Source organism: Bos taurus, chromosome 8 (assembly GCF_002263795.3).
Source record: "Bos taurus isolate L1 Dominette 01449 registration number 42190680 breed Hereford chromosome 8, ARS-UCD2.0, whole genome shotgun sequence".
Taxonomy (NCBI): domain Eukaryota; kingdom Metazoa; phylum Chordata; class Mammalia; order Artiodactyla; family Bovidae; genus Bos; species Bos taurus.
Genome location: NC_037335.1, coordinates 98795718 through 98814652, shown reverse-complemented (window position 1 = coordinate 98814652; position 18935 = coordinate 98795718). Strand labels below are relative to the sequence as shown.

The 18935-nt window shown below is 48.5% G+C and overlaps 1 protein-coding gene across 10 annotated transcripts in view; it reads left to right on the top strand.

Annotated features, from left to right (window-relative positions):
* Positions 1-18935, top strand: part of EPB41L4B (erythrocyte membrane protein band 4.1 like 4B) — a 138391-nt gene that overhangs the window by 54118 nt on the left and 65338 nt on the right. For 9 of the 10 annotated variants that reach the window (XM_024996311.2, XM_024996312.2, XM_024996313.2 and 6 more), the window contains exons 7-15: positions 2166-2286; positions 3584-3671; positions 3829-3917; positions 4214-4283; positions 4377-4546; positions 6667-6776; positions 9040-9070; positions 12238-12271; positions 16154-16218. In XM_024996311.2, coding sequence (XP_024852079.1) covers positions 2166-2286; positions 3584-3671; positions 3829-3917; positions 4214-4283; positions 4377-4546; positions 6667-6776; positions 9040-9070; positions 12238-12271; positions 16154-16218 — 778 coding nt within the window. Of the gene's footprint in view, positions 1-2165; positions 2287-3583; positions 3672-3828; positions 3918-4213; positions 4284-4376; positions 4547-6666; positions 6777-9039; positions 9071-12237; positions 12272-16153; positions 16219-18044; positions 18531-18935 lie in introns of those variants that run through there. The other variant, XM_024996321.2, reaches the window with a different exon arrangement.

The following is an 18935-nucleotide window of genomic DNA, read 5'->3' as shown; positions in this document are numbered from 1 at the left end:
AGCCCTCCTGCCTCTGAGCTGTTTATTCCAACCCCCCACCCCCCACCACGGCTAAGCGAAGTGTGCTCTTGCTGGCAGGTTCTTGGAAGGCAGGCAGCATGCTTCCTCAGGATGGGTGTCCCTCAGGCCTGTTTTAGTCCCCTAATGATAAGGGGGGACACTAGCCCCCTCACCTGGTCTCGTGGGAACCTTGTCATTGGCTTCTCTCTCCTGTGCTTGGCCATGTCAGAGGCACAGTTAATCAAGTCTGGTGCAGACACACCAGTAAATGCATGGCTCACTTTGGCCCATGCTGCAGGGTGGCTCATATCAAGGAGACCTCTTTCCAGACAGCCCTTCTGACCTTGCTGGGTCCGCAGCTTCAGGGTAAAGTCTAGGTCAGAGGTCAGTTGCAGCCCCCAGCCTTGGAAGCCCAGCCCTCCCCTTTTCTGGGCAAATGTGTCCAGAGCAGAAGCATCACTTGTGGCTGTGCCCAGAGTCCCCAGCAGCCGCATACCCTGATTCAGACCCCTGGTGGTCTTAGGGCTGCCGTCCAGCTGAGAGCTGCATATTTGAGGGGCTGTGGTCAGGTGAGGAGACAGCACCGAGTTCCCCACCCAGTGTCAGAGGCTGTGTCATGCGGTCCTCACACCAGCCCTCCCAGTTTGGTATCAGTGCTTCCTCTGGGTGGACAGGGACATTTCATCCTCTTCTGCAAGCCCACAGGAGTCCCTCTCCTGAAGGGTGGGCACTGGGATTTGGGCTCAGAAGCCAGTGGAAAGGGCTGTTAGGTACATTAAGGGTTGCTGTCAATTCGGGGTGTTTGGTCATGTGCTGGCTTGTTGATGGGATTCTGTGTTAAGGAGTGGTTCTCAGAGTATGTTCCCTGGGAATATATTGCATCAGCTCCATCAGTATCACCTGGGAGCTTGTTAGAAATGCAGGTTTTTGGGGTGGGAGGTGGGAGGGAGGTTCAAGAAGGAGGGGACATATGTAAACCTGTGGCTGATTCATGTTGTTGTATGGCAGAAACAATACAACATTGTAAAGCAAGTATCCTCCAGTTAAAAATAAATAAATTAAAAAAGAGAAATGCAGGTTTTCAGGCCTTATTCCAGACCGATGGATTCAGAACCTCTAGGCGTGGGGGCCAGCCATGTGTGTTTTAACAAGTCCTCCAGGCAGTTCTGATGCATATTTGTTAGAAAACTCCTGTTGTAGATCCATGTTTTTCCAAGTAACGTGTGCCCCACCCTCCTGGGTGCCTGGTGGAAGGCGGGTTTGCTCCCGCAGGTCTCAGGTGGGGCCCGAGATTCTGCATGGCAAGCAAGCTCCCAGGCGATGGCCACACTGCTGGCCTGCTGACCACGCTTTGTATTGGCCAGGTACTAGAGGCAATTGCAGAAAAGGAGCAGAGGGGCCTCTGGGGGATTCCTTTTCCTTCTGGGCTCTGCCTCCTGTCCTGCGAGGGTTGGGGGAGTGGAGAGAGATTTTCTCATTCAGGTCGAGGAGGAATGGGCCTCCTGTGTCCTCCGGCCCTGTATTCTGTGGGGGCGGCTTTGGGCTCTTTGCTTGGGCTCGCCCACGTGGCTGTTGCTCCTTTCTGCACAGCCGCCTCCCTCCCAGCTTCTGCCTGAGTTGCAGTTGCTTCCGCAGCCCTCTCACCACCTATTCCCTCCCTCCTCATGCCTTCCCTCTCCCTCCTGACATTCCCCCACCCCAACACCCGATCCTGCCTGTACTTAATTCTTGATTGGTCCTCTCCAGCACTGCAGACTCTGGTGTGCTGCTCAGACCCACCCTTAACGAGAGCCTTGTTACACGGATGTTCCTGGGCAGGTCCCCATTCCTGGCAGTTGCCTTTTATTGCAAATTTAGGCACTACAGTTTGGTGGGGGTAATGTAATCACAGCCTCCCTGGGCAGGAGAAGTAGTCGGGAGACAGACAGTCATAATCGAGATGATGGTGTATGGCCCAGTGGGGAGCACACTGGAGTGATTGGAAGGGATTCTGAATGTATCTGTGGGGACCGAGTGGGAGTTAAGTCCTCCTGAAAGGAGGGCCTTAGTTATACCTGAGGGGGTACCTGTGCTGTTTACAGTCGGGCAGAGCGCCTTTGGACTTGCTTCGCAATAACCAGAAGCATTCACTGTCTCGTGTTTTCTCCCTTTTATGAAACCTGCAGCCGAGCTTGGGGAGTGCGAGCTTCCAGAACACACACCAGAGCTTGTGTCTGAGTTTCGGTTCATTCCAAATCAGACAGAAGCAATGGAATTTGATATCTTCCAGAGATGGAAAGAATGCAGGTACCTTGATGCTACCATCCAGCATTCCAATGTATGCATTTGGTCACGTGTAAGCATTGGTCAGAGGGCTTCCCTGAGAGCTCAGACAGTAAAGAATCTTCCTGCAATGTAGGAGAGCCAGGTTCAGTCCCTGGTTCGGGAAGATCCCCTGGAGAAGGGAATGGCAACCCACTCCAGTATTCTTGCCTGAAGAATCCCATTGGACAAAGGAGCCTTAACCTGGAGGTTACAGTCCATGGGGTCACAAAGAGTCAGACACAACTGAGCGACTAACAAACGTTGGTCAGACTCTTATCTGCTGGTGGAGCGGCTCTACTGATGACTGAAACAGCTCCAGCTCTTCACTGCTTTCTCTGCTATGCTTCAGCCCTGCTTTTCCAAAGGCTCACAGGACATCTCTCTTTCCCGAGCTGTACAGTAAAAACCAAACCACATTCTGGGTCCTCTCAGAAATGCAGGGCCTGGTCCTGATTTGCTCATCGAATAACCAGGGCCACTAGCCCAGCCTCCTGAACAAGCCAGGGGGTTGCTGCCTGGATCCAGCCAGTCTGCATACCAGGGGCTGTGCGCATGTCCTGAACTTCAAGGCCATAATCCTAAAGAAATGTGTCCTGTGGTCCCTTACGGGGACACTCAAATCTTAGATCATGTGTTGTACAGAGTTACATTTCAGGACACGTGGTCCCCACAGCTAAATCCAGCCCTGTCATTTATCCTTTGCTTTGTCCCCTTTTCCCCCTCAGTCACCCTAGCCTGGCAGTTTTATGCCTGGAGAACAGGCCCGCTGCCTTTCCTACTGCCTGCCCATCTTCCCCAAACACTGCCCGTGCCGAGTCACTCCTGGACTCAGAGACTTACCATGGTCTCACGGTGTCCCGCAGCCATTCTGACTCTTGAAAATGGCAGGTGACATCAGCACATTCTTGTACCCCACTGAAAGAACGTAGAAAAGTGTGGGTATAGGATCTTGCCATACCCCACTCCCCATACGCCCCACCCTACTCTCTGCCCTGCAGGAGGATGCTCTGAGCAGTCAGCTGTGTATACTCAGCCTTTCTCCTTTGCACACATGGGCACGTATCTACACACACACAAGTGCTTCCTCAAGCGTTCACATTGTAAGCCCTGCTCTGTCCTTGTTCTGTTAGCAGTCTGTCCTTGGGGGTTGTGTCATGTTAATGTAGATGGTATCCCTCGTCCCTTTAATTGCCCCAAGCACCCTCAGAGTGGCCACGCCCTGCAGACTCCTGTGGGTGTCCACATGGCAGTTCACACGTGTCTTGTTGGTTTCTCTAAGGGGAAAGAGCCCTGCCCAGGCGGAACTCTCCTATCTGAATAAAGCGAAGTGGCTGGAAATGTATGGGGTAGACATGCACGTTGTCAGGGTAAGAACTGTGCCATTTAAGTAACTGGGGTTCCCCGTGATGGGAAAAATGTGTAAACAATGTGCAAACAAAGTAACGTGGTGAAGAACTGTTTTGCATTCTGCTCTGTGACCACCTGTTAGAACCTTCTACCGACTGTGCCTTCGTTTGTTTGTAGGGAAGAGATGGCTGTGAATATTCTCTTGGACTGACCCCGACAGGCATATTAATCTTTGAAGGAGCTAACAAAATAGGCTTATTCTTTTGGTAATTTAGTTTTGTCCTATATTAAAAATGTCTTTTTCCTCTTTTGTGGTGGAATTCTATGTGAGGGATGATGATCGAGGGATACTGGCAACACCTAGATTCGTTTTAAAAACACACAGACCCTTGCGTGTGTGGGTGTCTGACAATGGAAGTGGCGCTTCTGAATAATCACACTTACCTGAATGAATGATTTCTTAAGCAAATCAAAGCGTAACCGGTAGAGAAGAAAGGGCTATGTAATGTGTAGATGGTTGCTCCTGCAGACTGCGCTTTTAAAATGCTTTCTCTCTGGCCAGGCCGAAAATTACCAAAATGGATTTTAAAAAGAGCAAACTGACGCTGGTGGTGGTGGAGGATGACGATCAGGTAAGCCTTGCCCCGTCCCTCCTCTTCGCCGGGAGTGACCCTGCATCGGTGTCACCAGCCCCGCGTAACCGGAACCCACACTTCCCCTCCGAGGGCCGCGAGCAGGAGCACACGTTCGTGTTCCGCCTGGACAGCGCCCGGACCTGCAAGCACCTGTGGAAGTGCGCCGTGGAGCATCACGCCTTCTTCCGGCTGCGGACGCCGGGAAACAGCAAGTCCAACAGGTCGGACTTCATCCGGCTGGGCTCTCGCTTCCGGTTCAGGTAGGCGCCATTTTTACAGCTCGAAGGAGGGCAGTGGCGATGTTCTGGGGAAAAGGAGCCGTGGATGTGCATTCGGGGACTTGCATTGGACCTCACGCTCCAGCTTGTTTCTTAACATCTGAGCTCTTTCAGCCTACCTATCCTGCTTGATAAAATGAGACTAATAATCACAAAATGCTTAACCACTGACATTCAGCTGGAACCATGCTGTCTAATTCAGTAGACACGAGCTACAGGTGGCTATTTAATTAATGTTAAATACATGTTAAAATGTGGTTCCTTAGTCTCACTAACCAGGCTTCAGGAGCCCGGTGCAAATGAAAGCGGGTGGCGGCCACACTGGGCGGTACCCTTGTAGGTAGAACAGGAGCATCATTTCAGAAAGCCCCATCAACCACCCAGCACTGGAGCTTTTCACGTACCAACTGGGGAATCCTTCCTGTGGCCTTAATAAGATGGGTCCTCAGATTATGCACATTTTGCGAATAAGGGAACTAGTGCCGGGGTGTAGATAGTCCGCCCAGGGCCACCGTCAGTCAGTGCTAGTGCTGAGCCTCAACCCCAGGCAGTCAGGGTCCTTTGTCTTATATTTTAACCACTGCTCTATGGCCTGTCACATGCCAACATCAAGGTATTTGGTGACAGTTAGGAGAAGGAAATGGCAACTCACTCCAGTGTTCTTGCCTGGAGAATCCCAGGGACAGGGGACCCTGGTGCGCTGCGGTCTCTGGGGTCGCACAGAGTCGGACACGACTGAAGCGACTTAGCAGCAGCAGCAGGAGGAATAAGAGCGGATGTCACCGTTTGTGTGAATGACCCAGACGGGCTCAGGAGTATTTGAAAAGACTCTGGAGAAAGAGAATTTATTCTGATATGTTTTTACTTATGATTCTAAGACCATGTCTGTTAAAGTGCACGAGGATTCCCTGGGTGTTTGTTAAAAATGAGGATTTAGGACCCCAGCTAAGACTTTTGTAATTAGAGTCTGTGGCTGCACACATGTGCCCGTATGAATAAAACCTGAAAATGTCCATTTTAAATACACTCCCAGGGTTGATTTCTGAGGCGTGTTTACAGATCTAGGAATTGCAGTTACAAGATCTGAAACTTCACATGGTTTCATAACCTCTTCCCACACATGGCATGTCCTTGAACTCTATTTAAAATGCCAGAGGATTTGTTCATTTCAGATTCTTTGGCTGTGCACAGAAATGGCTGTGCACTTGTGTTTAAAGAATTACTTTGTTTGATTGTATTTTTAAATGCTGCAGAGGGGAGTGGGGGTACTAAGTCCTTGCTGAGAAATACTCAAATCATGGGTCCTGTGGAGGGTCGGAGATGTCATGACCGCAAAGCCTGGCAGAGACATTGCATGGTGTTCTGAAGTCTGCTGTTGTTGAAATGAGCAGGGGACTGTAGAAGTTGCCCAGACAGGCTTCTATCCCGGGAGGACACTCCCGTGGGGCTTGGCCTAGCCCAGGTTCCCTTGTGCTCTTTAAAAAGAGGCATGAGATGGAAGGGAGTTTGGAGATGAGGTTGCCCCTGGGAGGCAGTTAGAGCAGGTGGCAAGTGCCTCCTTCCAGGTGATAAATTGTAAACCAAGGATGGCTGGAATGAAGCAGTGATAGATCAGACAAAGACAGCGTTGCCGCCTGGAAGCTGCAGCTGGGCGTCAGGGTGATTGAGAGCCTTGCTGAAAGCAGCAGTGTTTTCCTGGGCATAGCAAGGAAAGCCATGGTTTAGTTTAAGTGGTCACTGATAACAGCCTTTTAAAAGAGTTGAACATCTACCTAATATGTTTTATGAAAGGTTATTTTATGTGCAATTCGGTGTTCTCTTACTCAAACGTTCCAGATACTTGGACCTCCTTGGTTTGTATGGTCAAGTGGCTGGTCCCTAAATTGTAGGTTTGTCCTTTGGTAGATACAGAATACAGCCTGGATTTGGCAATGGCGATTTTATTTCCAAACAGCTAAATTTAGCGTGTGTCTTTACCAAACGAGTTTGAGATAAGTTGAAATTTACACTGGAGCTCTTGAATATAAAAATTCACTTCCAAATACATACACTGTACCAACATTCCGATTTTGGTAGCATGCCGTGAAATGTTTGCTTTCCAGTGGGCGGACGGAATATCAAGCGACACATGGCGCCAGGTTACGAAGAACCAGCACCTTCGAGAGAAAGCCTAGTAAACGCTATCCATCCCGAAGACATTCGACGTTCAAAGGTGGTGTGATTTGCATTCTGTTTTGGAATTTTATGTCATGGTTTAGTTGGTTAAGCCCCAAGGAGTTTGGTGAAGCAGTTTTTGGAGGAACTGTTTATTGTTCTCTGTCACGATGAATCTTTCAGCAAAACCCCAGTGGGATTCTCTTGGTGGGAATCAAGCTCCTCTCACCATCCATCTGTCTTCAGTCTTTCCCACTGGGTGCGTTCATCTCCTCTCCCTTTTCCATATTTCCTTTCTCGCGCCTGTTTGCTTCTTTGGGACCTGGGACCTCAGAGATGTCATTGGTGAACTTGTTTCTTGCCTGTGGAAGACGATGATGTGTCTCTGAGGGAAAAACTGTCCCTGTCTCTCCTCCATATTCCAGTTTATCTTTTTCTTTGTTTGGGTTTTTTGGTGGTGGTTTTTTCGGTTTAAATCTATTTTACTTATTTATTTTTGGCTCTGCTGGGGCTTCATTGCTGTGCTCATGCTTTCTCTAGTTACAGCAAGGGGGGGCTACTCTGTAGTTGTGGTGGGTGGGCTTCTCGTCGCTCTTGTGAAGCAGGGCTCTGGGACACGTGGGCTTCAATAGTTGTGGCACACAGATTTAGTTGTACCGTAGCATGTGGAATCTTCCCAGACCAGGGGTCAAACCCACGTCCTCTGCGTTGGCAGGCTGATTCTTAACCACTGGACCACCAGGGAAGTCCTGTCTTCCATCTTGCAGTTTCACGTGGGGACATCAGTCTCGTGCTAACCAGAGTTCTGACTCTGTAAGAGGAGAACCAGAACTCTTACATACTGGACTCAGGGCCCACAGTTAATCCAAACATTCCCCGCCCTTGAATTTAGCCAGACCCCGGGATGTGGGCCCTACTCCTCCCTTCCCTGAGCTTGGTCTGTCGTTTACTACTGTGGCCACGCACGTGTATGGCCCTAGTACCCACTACAGGTGCAGTCAGAAGATGAGCGGTCCAGGATTGTTTACAGTCCCAAAGCCTAGCTCTCCATGCCCGTACTTGCTTGCTCCTTCATTTAGGACCTCGAGTTTAGCACTAAGATGCTTGTTCTTTTATAGCAGAACCTTTGCACTCTCCCTACCCCTCCCTTGTCCCCTGCTTGGATATCAGTGTAGTGGCCATTCCATATATTTTTCTTGTGTAACTCGGGCCTTTGTGGGACCTGGCGCCTATGCTTTCCCATTCTAGAATCTTTAACCTTGCGTTCCCCGCAGTTTCCTTCTTTTGTAAACCAACGGAGCAGTAGTTTGGTGACCAGAAACTCTCTAAAGACATTCTTGGCTGCTTCTCTGGGGGGAAAATCCCCAGAGCCCAGGGAACGTGGCCTCACTTTCAAGAAAGGCCAGAGGTTGAGAGGGTGGGGGTGTGTCCAGGGAGGGTGGTGGATCCTTGAAGGGTGATTGATTGCAGTAGCTGGGAGTGACAGATGATGGGGTGGGGAGAGAGGCGAGAGCATGCTCTGTCCCAAGAGCTGTGTTCACCTCCCTGGCGAGCACTGTGCTTATAGCCTACTGGTTCAAAGCTGCCCAGAAACACCCCGGTATAAGGAAGAACTTTCTGATGTGGCCGGCCAGAGATAGTGCTCCCTCTTTAGAGAGTGAGTCCCCAGCCCCTGGAGGTGTGCAGACACAGAGGCTGTGGCTGCTGCAGTCGGGAGGGGCCTTGACTCCATGGTTCTGTGCTTCTCCTCCACTTCCCTTCCTGGTCTCCAATCTCTTTTCCTCCTTTATTTTCCTGACATTTTCTCCAGGCAGAGTTCTGGCCTCTTCGGGAAACATGTAACGATTTTCCGTGCTCCAGTTTTCACATAACAAAATGGAGTCTAGATACAGAAGATCTATCTCTGTCCATGATCCTTCTCCAGACTCACACCCGGGCTGGGTTGGAGGCGTCTGCCCTGAGCTCCCCTGCACAGGCTCATGCTTGTATTTCCGTTTGTAGTATCTCCCGATGCAGTCTCTATCTGTAAGAAAACTGTGAGCTCCTTGAGAGCAGGGACTGTCTCGTCTCTGCGTCCTAGGGCTCCTGGTCCTGAGAACTAGCTCAGCGATCATTTTCAGAGCGAATCAGAGGGTGGGGCACAGCAAGAAGGTGATGTATGTTTTCTCCAGAAAGGAGAAGTAACCAGGGTGAAGAGTCTGCCTCCTGGGATCAGGACTGCTCTGAGATCATGGAAGTCTCTTCCCCAATCATTGGTAAAAAGTGGTCCAAAGTGGTCAAGCTCTCTAAAATGTCTTATTTTTTCTGTTTTTCCTTTAAAGCAAGTAACCCAGTGATAGCAGCTCAGTTCTGGTAAGTGCCCGCAGAGTCTGAGGACAGCTCTGCTGTCGAATTATTGTATTTATTTGCAGTGGTGATGTTTATCCTTAATACAATTAAATCATGAAGTGAGGCCCTTGATGGTCCCCATCCCCACCCCCTTTTTCTGCTGCCAGGCTCTATGGTCCACCTGGCTTTCAACAGGTACACAATAGAACGTTCCAAGATAGTTTGTTACTTTGGAAAGCACAGCTGCTTTGCTTGAGTGGCTTTGTGCTCTGGGTATTGTAACAGTGGTGACGAAGGTGATCGGCGTCTGTGGGACAGACAGGGTGTGCTAACGGCTCTGCAGGCGGTGGTGGGAAAGAGGGGCCATGCTATGGAAAAGCCGAAGCTCCCGGAGAAAAGCTGGGTTCGCTCAGTGACATGTGGGTTTTATGTCAGACCATGTGGAAGACCTTTATCAGACACCCAGTGACATTCCTGCAGGAAGAGAACTCGTCATGAGACTGAAAGTCTCTAGCACAGATGTCAGCGAACTTTTTCTGTCAAGTGCCAGGTAGTAAACATTTTAGATGTTGTGGGCTCTGCTGTCTGTCTCAGGACCACTCTGCTCTGTCCTTAGAGCATGAAAGCAACACAGACAGGATGTCAGTGAATGACCGGGACTGTGTTCCAATTAAATTTTACTCACAAAAGCAGGTGGGCCAGGTTTGGCCCGTGGGGCGTGGTTTGCCGCCCCACCCCCACCACACAGGTGGCCTACATCTTTCCTGTACATTGAAATCACCTGCTGAGCTGGTGACAGCCTCGGCCAGGCCGCACCCCAGGCTAATCAGTCTCTGGGGGTGGGGACCGGGCATCTGTGGTTTTAAAGCTCCCGGGGGGATCTAGGTCCCAGTCTGTCCCACCTGGCATGTGCCTTTCTCTCCCTGAAACAATTGCTTTCTTATGTGAGCTTTGATGTTTGGTGGACAGCTATTATGTTAGAGAACCCCAGACTATAATTGTTTCCGCCCCTGGGTCCAAGCTTCAGCCACTGGTGGTCCTGTTTAGGAAGTCTCTGGCCATCCCAGGCATAGGGCTCAGGCTGCTGGAGAGGGTGGTCTTTGAGGTCAGCACAGCTCTGGGGCGCTGTGCACCCTGAGCAGTTGGCGGAGCGTGCGGAGGAGCGGGCTGGTGATGAGACGTTGGGAGGCCTCTTGCCCAGCCCCAGTGGTGCACTAACCAGCTCTGGGCATTCCTTTTTCTCATCTGAAAACAAAGAGGTTGGGCTCGATTAAGTATTTTTCAAACTTCTTTAGCCTCTGGCTTTGGCCCCCTAGGGGAAACCTGCCGTGGAAGGTTTTCCAGGACAGAGAACAGACCAGTTGGCGTTATTCTGGATGCTGCTGAGCTGGGACCCGAAGGCAGGGCTGGCAACTGCTGCTCATCACCCCACCCCACGCCCAGGCAGCCTCAAGACACCTCAGGGACCCCAAGATTCTGGAGAACGTAGCTGGCCCTTGTGTTAACACAGCTGGGAAACTCAGCTTTGCATCTCTGATTGCACACGCTGCCTGCGGTGCCGTTCGTTCGGCTGGGCATCAGGTGTCTGACTCCTGTGTCTGGGTTCAGCTCCCAGCATCTCACGAAGGCCCCCAGGGGCCTGTTGAACTGCTCCACACCAGGCTTGGACCTCGAGAATAAGAGGAAAGCTCAGGGATCCCACGTGGGTTAGTTTTAGGCCCACAAGCTTGCTGTGTTTCCAGGATCCCTGTGGTGGCTAGTGTGTGTCTTGCTTTTCATTCTCAGGGGCTTATGACTTACGTTTCTATCCTTTGCTCACTCAGGAAGTGATTGTTTTGTTTGTTTTTCCCTAATAAAATTACATTTTCCTCATAGCATCTAGTAGAGATTATATATATCAGGAAGTACAACAAGCTAAAAGAAAAAAAAAAACAACTCCACCAAGGGAAAAAACCAACCCCAGTAAATATACCCTTTAGGAACAAATGAGCTAATAACCACTGTTCGCAGCTGTTCAATTGCTCTTCACAGCCTGTGGGATCCTGGGGTGGGGAGGAGTGCTGTGGGAGCTGGGGATACAATTGCGCTCTGAGGACCGAGGTAATGTCAGGAGTACGGCATCTTGCAGACACTTAGCCCTCCTAGGGAAGGGCAGCAGGGGGTGAATCTGGCCTAGAGCCTGGCACTGTGCACTGCCCTCTCTGAAAACTGGAGCCCAGGACTATTTGGACCTCAAGCAAGACTCATAGCCATGATGGGTTTCCTTCTCATTGCTGGAGAAACCTTGATTTTGAACATGCCACCCTAGCAGCGTAGCCCGATGGCTGTGCTTGGGTTGGTTTGTGGTTTCTCTGGCCAAGCGTTGTGTTTCACACCAGCTGTCTCTGTCCATACTTCCGACCAGAGTGGTTAGACTTCAGATTCCGTCAACATAGGATCGTGCATGAGGAGCCTGGAAGCTTTCCTCAGGTTCTCAGAGAGCCAGGGTGGCTTAGCAGAAAGGGGGCCTAGAGATTATGCAAAGAATGTCTCTGCCGTGGACTAGCCAGCAAGTGTTTTAACTCCTCTGTTAGACAACCATTCCTTTATCTATAAAATGAGGTGGTAACATGTATGCACCTCATAGCCTTGCTGTGTGGATTAAATGACAAGATGTGAAGTTCCCAGGACAGAACCTTATATGGAACGAACCTTCCAGAGTGGTGGCCATGTCATGGCTGCCTTGTTGAGAGAAGTGGGGCCCGTGGTGGTGGATGCTCAGAGGGGACCCGCGACTCTTCTGTCAACTGGAGAAAGCCCTGGGCGTCACTGGAGCTGCCTGATACCATGGGCCACCCAGCGATGCCAGGGCAACCTGAAACGGGCACTAAAGTTACTTGGTTTGCCCAACTGTGAAAGGACCTCTTTCTTACCTCCAAAATGTAACATCACAACTGGGATTCTGGGATCTTACCTAGATATTTTTATTTGTGAGCTTTTTTAAAATTTGTGAGCTTTAAGTGACTAATGAGAGCTGCTATTTAGTTTCCCCAATTATGTACTCAGTTAAACTGCTGGTAACCAAAAAGAAATAGGATTTGTAAAAGTTGCTAACAGAGTAGCCAGCATCCTAAATTAGTTTATAGCTGTTAAATAAATCAGTAATCAATCTGCTTTACAGGCTATTACAATTTTTCTTTTTCTTTTTTTAGCTCTAAAACAAATCCTGAAGTCCATAATTACCAGGTGAGCTATTGCTTTTAAAGGTTTTCATGTCATATTTCTTAGTGTCTAAATTCTCCACACTGAGCAGTCATTATGCTTGTAACCAGGTTTTGAAGAAATAACAGCAATATGTGTTTTTTTTTTTTTTTTTGAGAAAACAGTAAGAGGAGAACCTTCTCTCCAACCCCTCCTTCTTCTTGGTTTTCTGAGCTGCCTGTTCTTCTTTACCTTGTCCGCTGGCAAGAAACAGGGACATACGTCCAAACTTTCTGGGTGGTCAGACACAGCCTCTCGGGTCCTCCCGGGAGGCAGCTGTTGTCCACGTGTTCTAGGCCCAGGGAACATGAGTCCCTGGAGATGCGCCTCCAGGAAAGGATGTGGTCACACATTTGGGAAATGCTTCGTCCTTCATTCTCTTCTTGGATCTTCCAGTGCCCTTTGGGGTGTCAAAAGTACCAAGAAGTCCTTCAAGGAAGACACGTTTTTTTTTTTTTTTTAAATCTAGGGTTTCCCCAAATCATTTGACTATTGGACAGCCCCCCCCAACCCCCATAAAAACAGCTAGTCTTCTCCACCACTTTCTATTGGTGGTGGGTCCATTACCATTCGTGGAGTGGTAGTTTCTAGAACCTGCTTTATAAGCACCGTGCTAGGCCTGTTACCTGCAGAAGGAGCAAAGGTGGGTTTCCATGGCTGCTGGCCCGAACCCCGTGCCTGCCCGTCAGCCACGGCCCATGGGTAGCTCTCACTGGTTGGTCACAGCCTTCCGCAACCTGGGTCCAGCTTAACTTTTGTATGTATTGTCTCTGCTCCTTAGGATACAGCATGGGTTCAGGTCTTAGAGAATCACATCATCTTTGCCCCATAATTTTTTCCCACTATTCCTTCACCTGCGCTCATCTGCTGGGAAACCATCACCTTCAAAGAGCCTTCTCTGAGCCCCTCATTGGAAATCGTGCAGCCGCGCTGCATGTTCAAACCATCTGGCAAGCTTTAAAAAACTAACTGGTGCTTGGGGCTCACCCTGGACTGGTTGAGTCTGAAACTCTAGGGTGGGCAGGATCCGGTATTGGCAAGCGTCAGGGCCTTGAAGGTGGTTCTCATGAGTGACCAGGCAAGGACCCTGAGCTGATGGTGTGTTCCTGGCTTCCTTGGTTGTCCTGGACCGAGAGGCAGCACCCATGTCTGATGACCCCCTAATGTGGGGCCAATTTTCTTGTCCTGGGCAGGTGTGAATGTCCAAGGGACACTCCTCTCCTGGGTTTCTGTGTCCTGTCACCAGTCTGGTTTTGAATGTCACAAGTAATTAAATACTCCATGATGAGTTCACTTTGGAGCCTTATTTTAATCAGTCTCTTTCTGGATCTTTCGTTACTGTAGATTAATTAATTCCTTAGATGGGACTGAGATCCCAGTCCAATGTACATTATCTTCATGAGACCGCCAAATGATGTTTCAGAATTTTATGATACTGTCTTCTGTACATGAAATCTTTTTTCCTTGCGTGCAGAACTTGGATGTGACTTCTGAGTTATTGTGAATAAGTGTAAAAAGTGCTTTGTATCTGGTAGTGCAAAGGCCAGGTTTCCCAATCTTCTTGACTTCTTTGGGTTCTTGGTTCTTCTTAGTTACAGATAATTTTTTTTTTGAGGGACTTTCAGGTGTGAGTGGCTAGAATGTTGTCAATGGGTCACTAGTGCTTGAAGTAGAGAAAAAGATAAAAATAAGCAAAGCAAAGCATTTCCGACTTAGCGCTGCCTCTGCCCTGGCAGCCTCACAGGTGTGCCCTTTCTCTGCATTCTCTGCTCTTAGTGAACGTCAAGGCAGTTGTTCATTGAGATCAAATCCATGAAAACCGTTACCCGGATGGTATTCATCTCTTAACATCTTTGGCAACCACTGGCCCTTTCCCCTTGCCAGCCTTACAGGTGCTGTGTTGGGAATAAATTGAGTCGGCAGAGAACACCCTGAGAAGTGGGCAGATAAGCATCTCAGTGCTGAGAAGGGCTTCCAGGAGGACAGTGTTGTAGCCTTGTTGTTACTCTGAGCTCAGCAAGCCGAGCCAAATGCGGACGATGGATTGCTGTGCTCTCAATGAGAGGGCTCTTGGCATTTGGGGAGGAACAGTTCTTCACTGCTTGGGACTGTCCTTAGACTTCCAGGAGGTTGAGCTTCCCTCTTCTCTGCCAATGAGTTATGGGTAACCCTCCAGTCATTATGATAAGCAAAACTGCACATACCTCCTTACAGTTGTCCCCAGGGGGGCATAATTGCCCTGGTTAAGAACCATGTGGATTAACTTTAAAAAATGCTCCTTGACAGCTTTCAGTTCATTTCAGTCGCTCAGTCATGTCCGACTCTTTGTGACCCCATGTACTGCAGCACGCCAGGCTTCCCTGTCCATCACCAACTCCCGGAGTTTACTCAAACTCATGTCCGTTGAGTCGGTGATGCCATCAAACCATCTCATCCTCTGTCATCCCCTTCTCCTCTCGCCTTCAATCTTTCACAGCATCAGGGTCTTTTCCAATGAGTCAGCTCTTCGCATCAGGTGGACAGCTTTAGAGGGTATATAATTTTCTGAAGGAGAACAAGGAAGGTTCTGGAATATCCTTCTTCCAGGGCTTTATGGATAGGGTGACCACCTCTCTCCAGTGCATCTGACTTGGTTGTGTTTGAAGACGAGGTGTTAGAAGATCCATTTTTAGTCTAGCTTAGTCTCTTGTTGCAGACCCAGTTGGCAGAGCCTCATTTGGAGCCTAGCTGTGTGATTGAAACGCCTGAAACTGCCCAGCTCTGGGCGAGTCATCTATCACTTCTCTGGTCTTCTGCAGCCCCTAAAAGAGAGACATGTGCAGAGATGATTTCCAGGAGATTCTGAAGCCCTGGTCAGCTTTCAGACTCTGCTACTGAGATTTTCCTCCAGATTCCACTTTCCCGTAGGATGTCCTTTGGTGGCTGCGGTCTTGCTGACCGAATCTTTGAAGTAGAGAGGCCGCTGAATACACAGTAGGCCAGGAGGGCATCTTAGGTCCAGAGACCCTGAATGAACAGAATGGCTGAGAATTTTCCATAATAGAAAATGGACTCCTTCTTATTAACAGAAACATCAGGGAGGAAGAAGGGGAAGAAATGATGAAAAGAGTAATAGTGGCTAGACTGTAGTGACTTCAGTGTCAGGAAAGCCTCATCTGCCCCATAGAAAGTTTAGGCTTGCGAAGCCCCAGGACTTCTGGCAGTGTCTATGGCTGCTGCCCCCTGCAGGCCAGAAGTGGAGCTGCAGGCAGCCTGCCACCCACCCAAGCCTGCCTTGTTTTGACCCCTGGCCATTTTTGTGAGTCACCCGTCTGGGTCCTTTTTTTTTTTTTTCATGTTAAAATGGGCAAACTACGTCTCTCTCTCTGTTTTATCAGGATCTAGATGGTTTGTGGTTTTGTTTGTTTCCGGGGGATGTTTACTTTTGGATCACCTGATGGAAAAGTGTTTAAACGAGAGAAAGAGTTCGCGCACAGTTCTGCTCCCTTGGCGTCGTCCCCTGTCCAGTCCTGTTTGCAGTGTGACTGTTTACACACAGTTGTCGTCCTTTTCAGCCATGGCAGAAATTTTTTCTAAAGAATAAATTACCCCCATTCTCCCAGTTTCTCTGGCCCCTTCCTTCGGCTCCCTCGGGAGAGATGAATGCTGCCCGGCCCCGGGTGCTCTGGGGCACCCTTTCAAGGCAGATGCTTTCCACCTTTCTTCTTAGAGGGCAGCCCCCAACCTTTGTCATGGGGGAAACTTGATATCCTGGGAAACTTCCACTCCCCTAGCCAGGCACCAGTGAGAGCCTCTCCATCCACAGCCAGTGAAGACCGTTGAAACCAAAAGGGCATCGAGTAATCCAGTTTGGTATTTTATTTCTAGCCTCAGTATCATCCCAATCTCCACCCCGGCCAACCTCGGTGGCACCCCCACTCTCCCAACGTAAGGTAAGTACCTGAGCTCCCAGAGCTGTCCTTTTCTACTTCTACTGTCCTTTTCCAAGCTGTCCTTTCCTACTCTGTGGTGAATTGAAATTCTGCATCAGAAACCGCTGTTAAAAGAGTTGTCTTGTCCTGGAAGAGATGAGTAATTTGCAAAGCAAAAGAAGCCAGTAATGGATCTAGATTTACTAAACTTATGCTTGATGAAATAAAATGAACTGGGAGGGGATTTTTTTGGTTTTGTTTTGTTTTAGTCAGTCTAACCTCAGGTATTTGGGATTTGGTTTTCTGTTTGAAATGTTGCTTAGAGTTTAAGTAACATTTTTCTGTCCTGAGAATTCAGGACAGATTAAAGCTCAGGGATTTTTGTTGTGGGACTTTTTTGAAAGGATTTTTTTTTTTTCCACCAAGGATGGAGTAGAGGGTTGCTTTCTTTGACGGTGAATTTTTTTTCTAAACCTTGGGGTCAGTAAACTTTTCTGTAAAGGTCCAGATGGTTAGTATTTTCAGCTTTGTGATCTCTATCACAACTACTCAACCCTGTTATTGTACTGAATAGCTTGAAAGCAGCCGCAAAGGATACAGAAGTGAATGGGCCTGTCTGTGTTCTGGAAAGCTTATTTATGAAAACAGACAGTGGGGTTTAGGCTGAGGGTCGTGTTTGCCCACCTGTGTCCTAACCGACTGTGGTCCTTCCCAGATAAACTGGCATCTGCTTTGTTGTATTTATGATTAAGCTTGGGATTTTTTTTTTTAATGCCAGCTTCATAAAAGCAAACGTTCCTTTTAAGATTTGAATTTCAGATCAGTCTTAATGGGTGTTTGTGTGTGAAGCTCCTTCAGAAACATAGTTGGCGAATTCAGTTTGTATAAAGTTATTTCTTAGTGAGATTGCGAGCCTGGCTCCTTGAGAAAGTATGGTGAACGGAGTGATGGGAAAACCTCCGTTCAGAACAAGGCCAAGGAGAGCAGTTAGTTCTTGATCTTTCTTACCCCGTCTGTTGCGGATCCTGTAGGACGACAGTGCGGTTTGATCATAAGCACTTGATGTCCATGGAACATTGAAAAGCAAGTTAGACTAGTGAACTAATACCTCTAAAAGTTTCTGTATTGCAGAGACCATTTCTTTTCCAGACATGAGGCATGGAAGAGATTCATATAAATGCTTTTTAATTTAACCTCATGCCTATAAAACGTAACACGGATTTTCGCCTATTTTACCACGTTGGTTTCCTTGCGAGGCAGTCTTCTCTGGGAATGCCAGGAAGGCTGGCCCAGTGCAGCTCACAGGTGGCCCTGATGCCCAGCAGCATCTGTGCCACCCGGGAGCTTGACCATGCAGAGTTCCAGCCCCACCCCAGACCTCCGGCATCAGAATCTCTGAGGGTGGGACCCAGCATATGGTATTTTATCAGACTCTCCCTGAAAAGAGAATGATGTTTGGTCCAGCACTTTTAGAAGAGGCTGAATAAGGCATTCACGGTGTACGTTCCCATGGCAACAGCTCTGAGAATCCCCATAGAAAAGGAACCTTTTTCACCATCACCTAGCTTTTCCCAGACTGACTAGATCCTTAGACACCCTTGGAGGGATGATGGCCCAGCCACAGGCAGCGCTGTTCTCAGCTTGGAAGTTGATAGAGGACCAGACCGTCTGAACTTAAAAAAAACACTCGAAAGTAGAGAATCTGTGCGTTTCTTCTGAAAACCACCTGCATTCATGTCGTTCATGGTTTCCCCTGCCCGTTTCCTTTGTGCTTATGCTGCTTCGCTCAATTCTCTGATTGTCTTCCATACCCCCGCCACTAACTGCTCCCTCTGCAAACAAAACAGGCCATCCTTTCAGGATGACAGGCCGCACTGGAAAGCGTCAGCCAGTGGAGATGACAGCCATTTCGATTATGTCCACGACCAGAACCAGAAGAACTTAGGAGGAAAGCAAAGTATGATGTATCGAGATAAAGTCATGACTGCGCTTTGAGAGACTGAAGCGTCTTACTTCCATTCACCATCATAGTTTCATTCCATCCCATGGAAAGTGCCTTGCATCACATGGACGTGTTTGTAGCAGTGTCTCCGAGGAATAGTTCTGAATGGTGTTTTCAGTGTCCGTGTAAATATTTGCACGTAACCACGATAGGTAGTCATAACTCACTGTGGACTGCATTCTCAATAAAATGAAGGTAGTTAAAGGCTCAGGAATCGTTTTGATATTCTGATTTTAAAATTGGAGTATAAGTCTGTGTTTATTGTATTGCCGTGTACCTTATGTTTCTTTGTTATTTAATGAATGGGACCAAATAAACCCAGGAAAACTTGGGAAGATTGCTCTGTAGAGAGAGTATCATGTAGTACCGCGGTGGGGATTGGGGTCACTGGGGCCCAGCTGCTGTCATTGTGTGATCTTGGACAAACCATTTTCCCTCTGTTGGCCTCGTTTTCCCTGCCCGAAAAGAGCAGGTTGGACTAAATGAGCACAAGGTCTTCTCTAGCTCTAAAATTCTGTGATTTGTCAACATTTAATATGTTTAGGCTGAGCATATAACATTCAGACTTTCTCTAACAGAGGATTACCTCTTTCAGAAGCTAAATAAAGTATGTAACATGTTAGAGGTTATATAAACACAGGGAGATTTTGAATTTCCTATCTTAAAGCAGTTTAGCCATTTTGAATTTTAGCAGTTTTATTAATCATAAATCGCATAGCATTTGTCTTTATAGAAG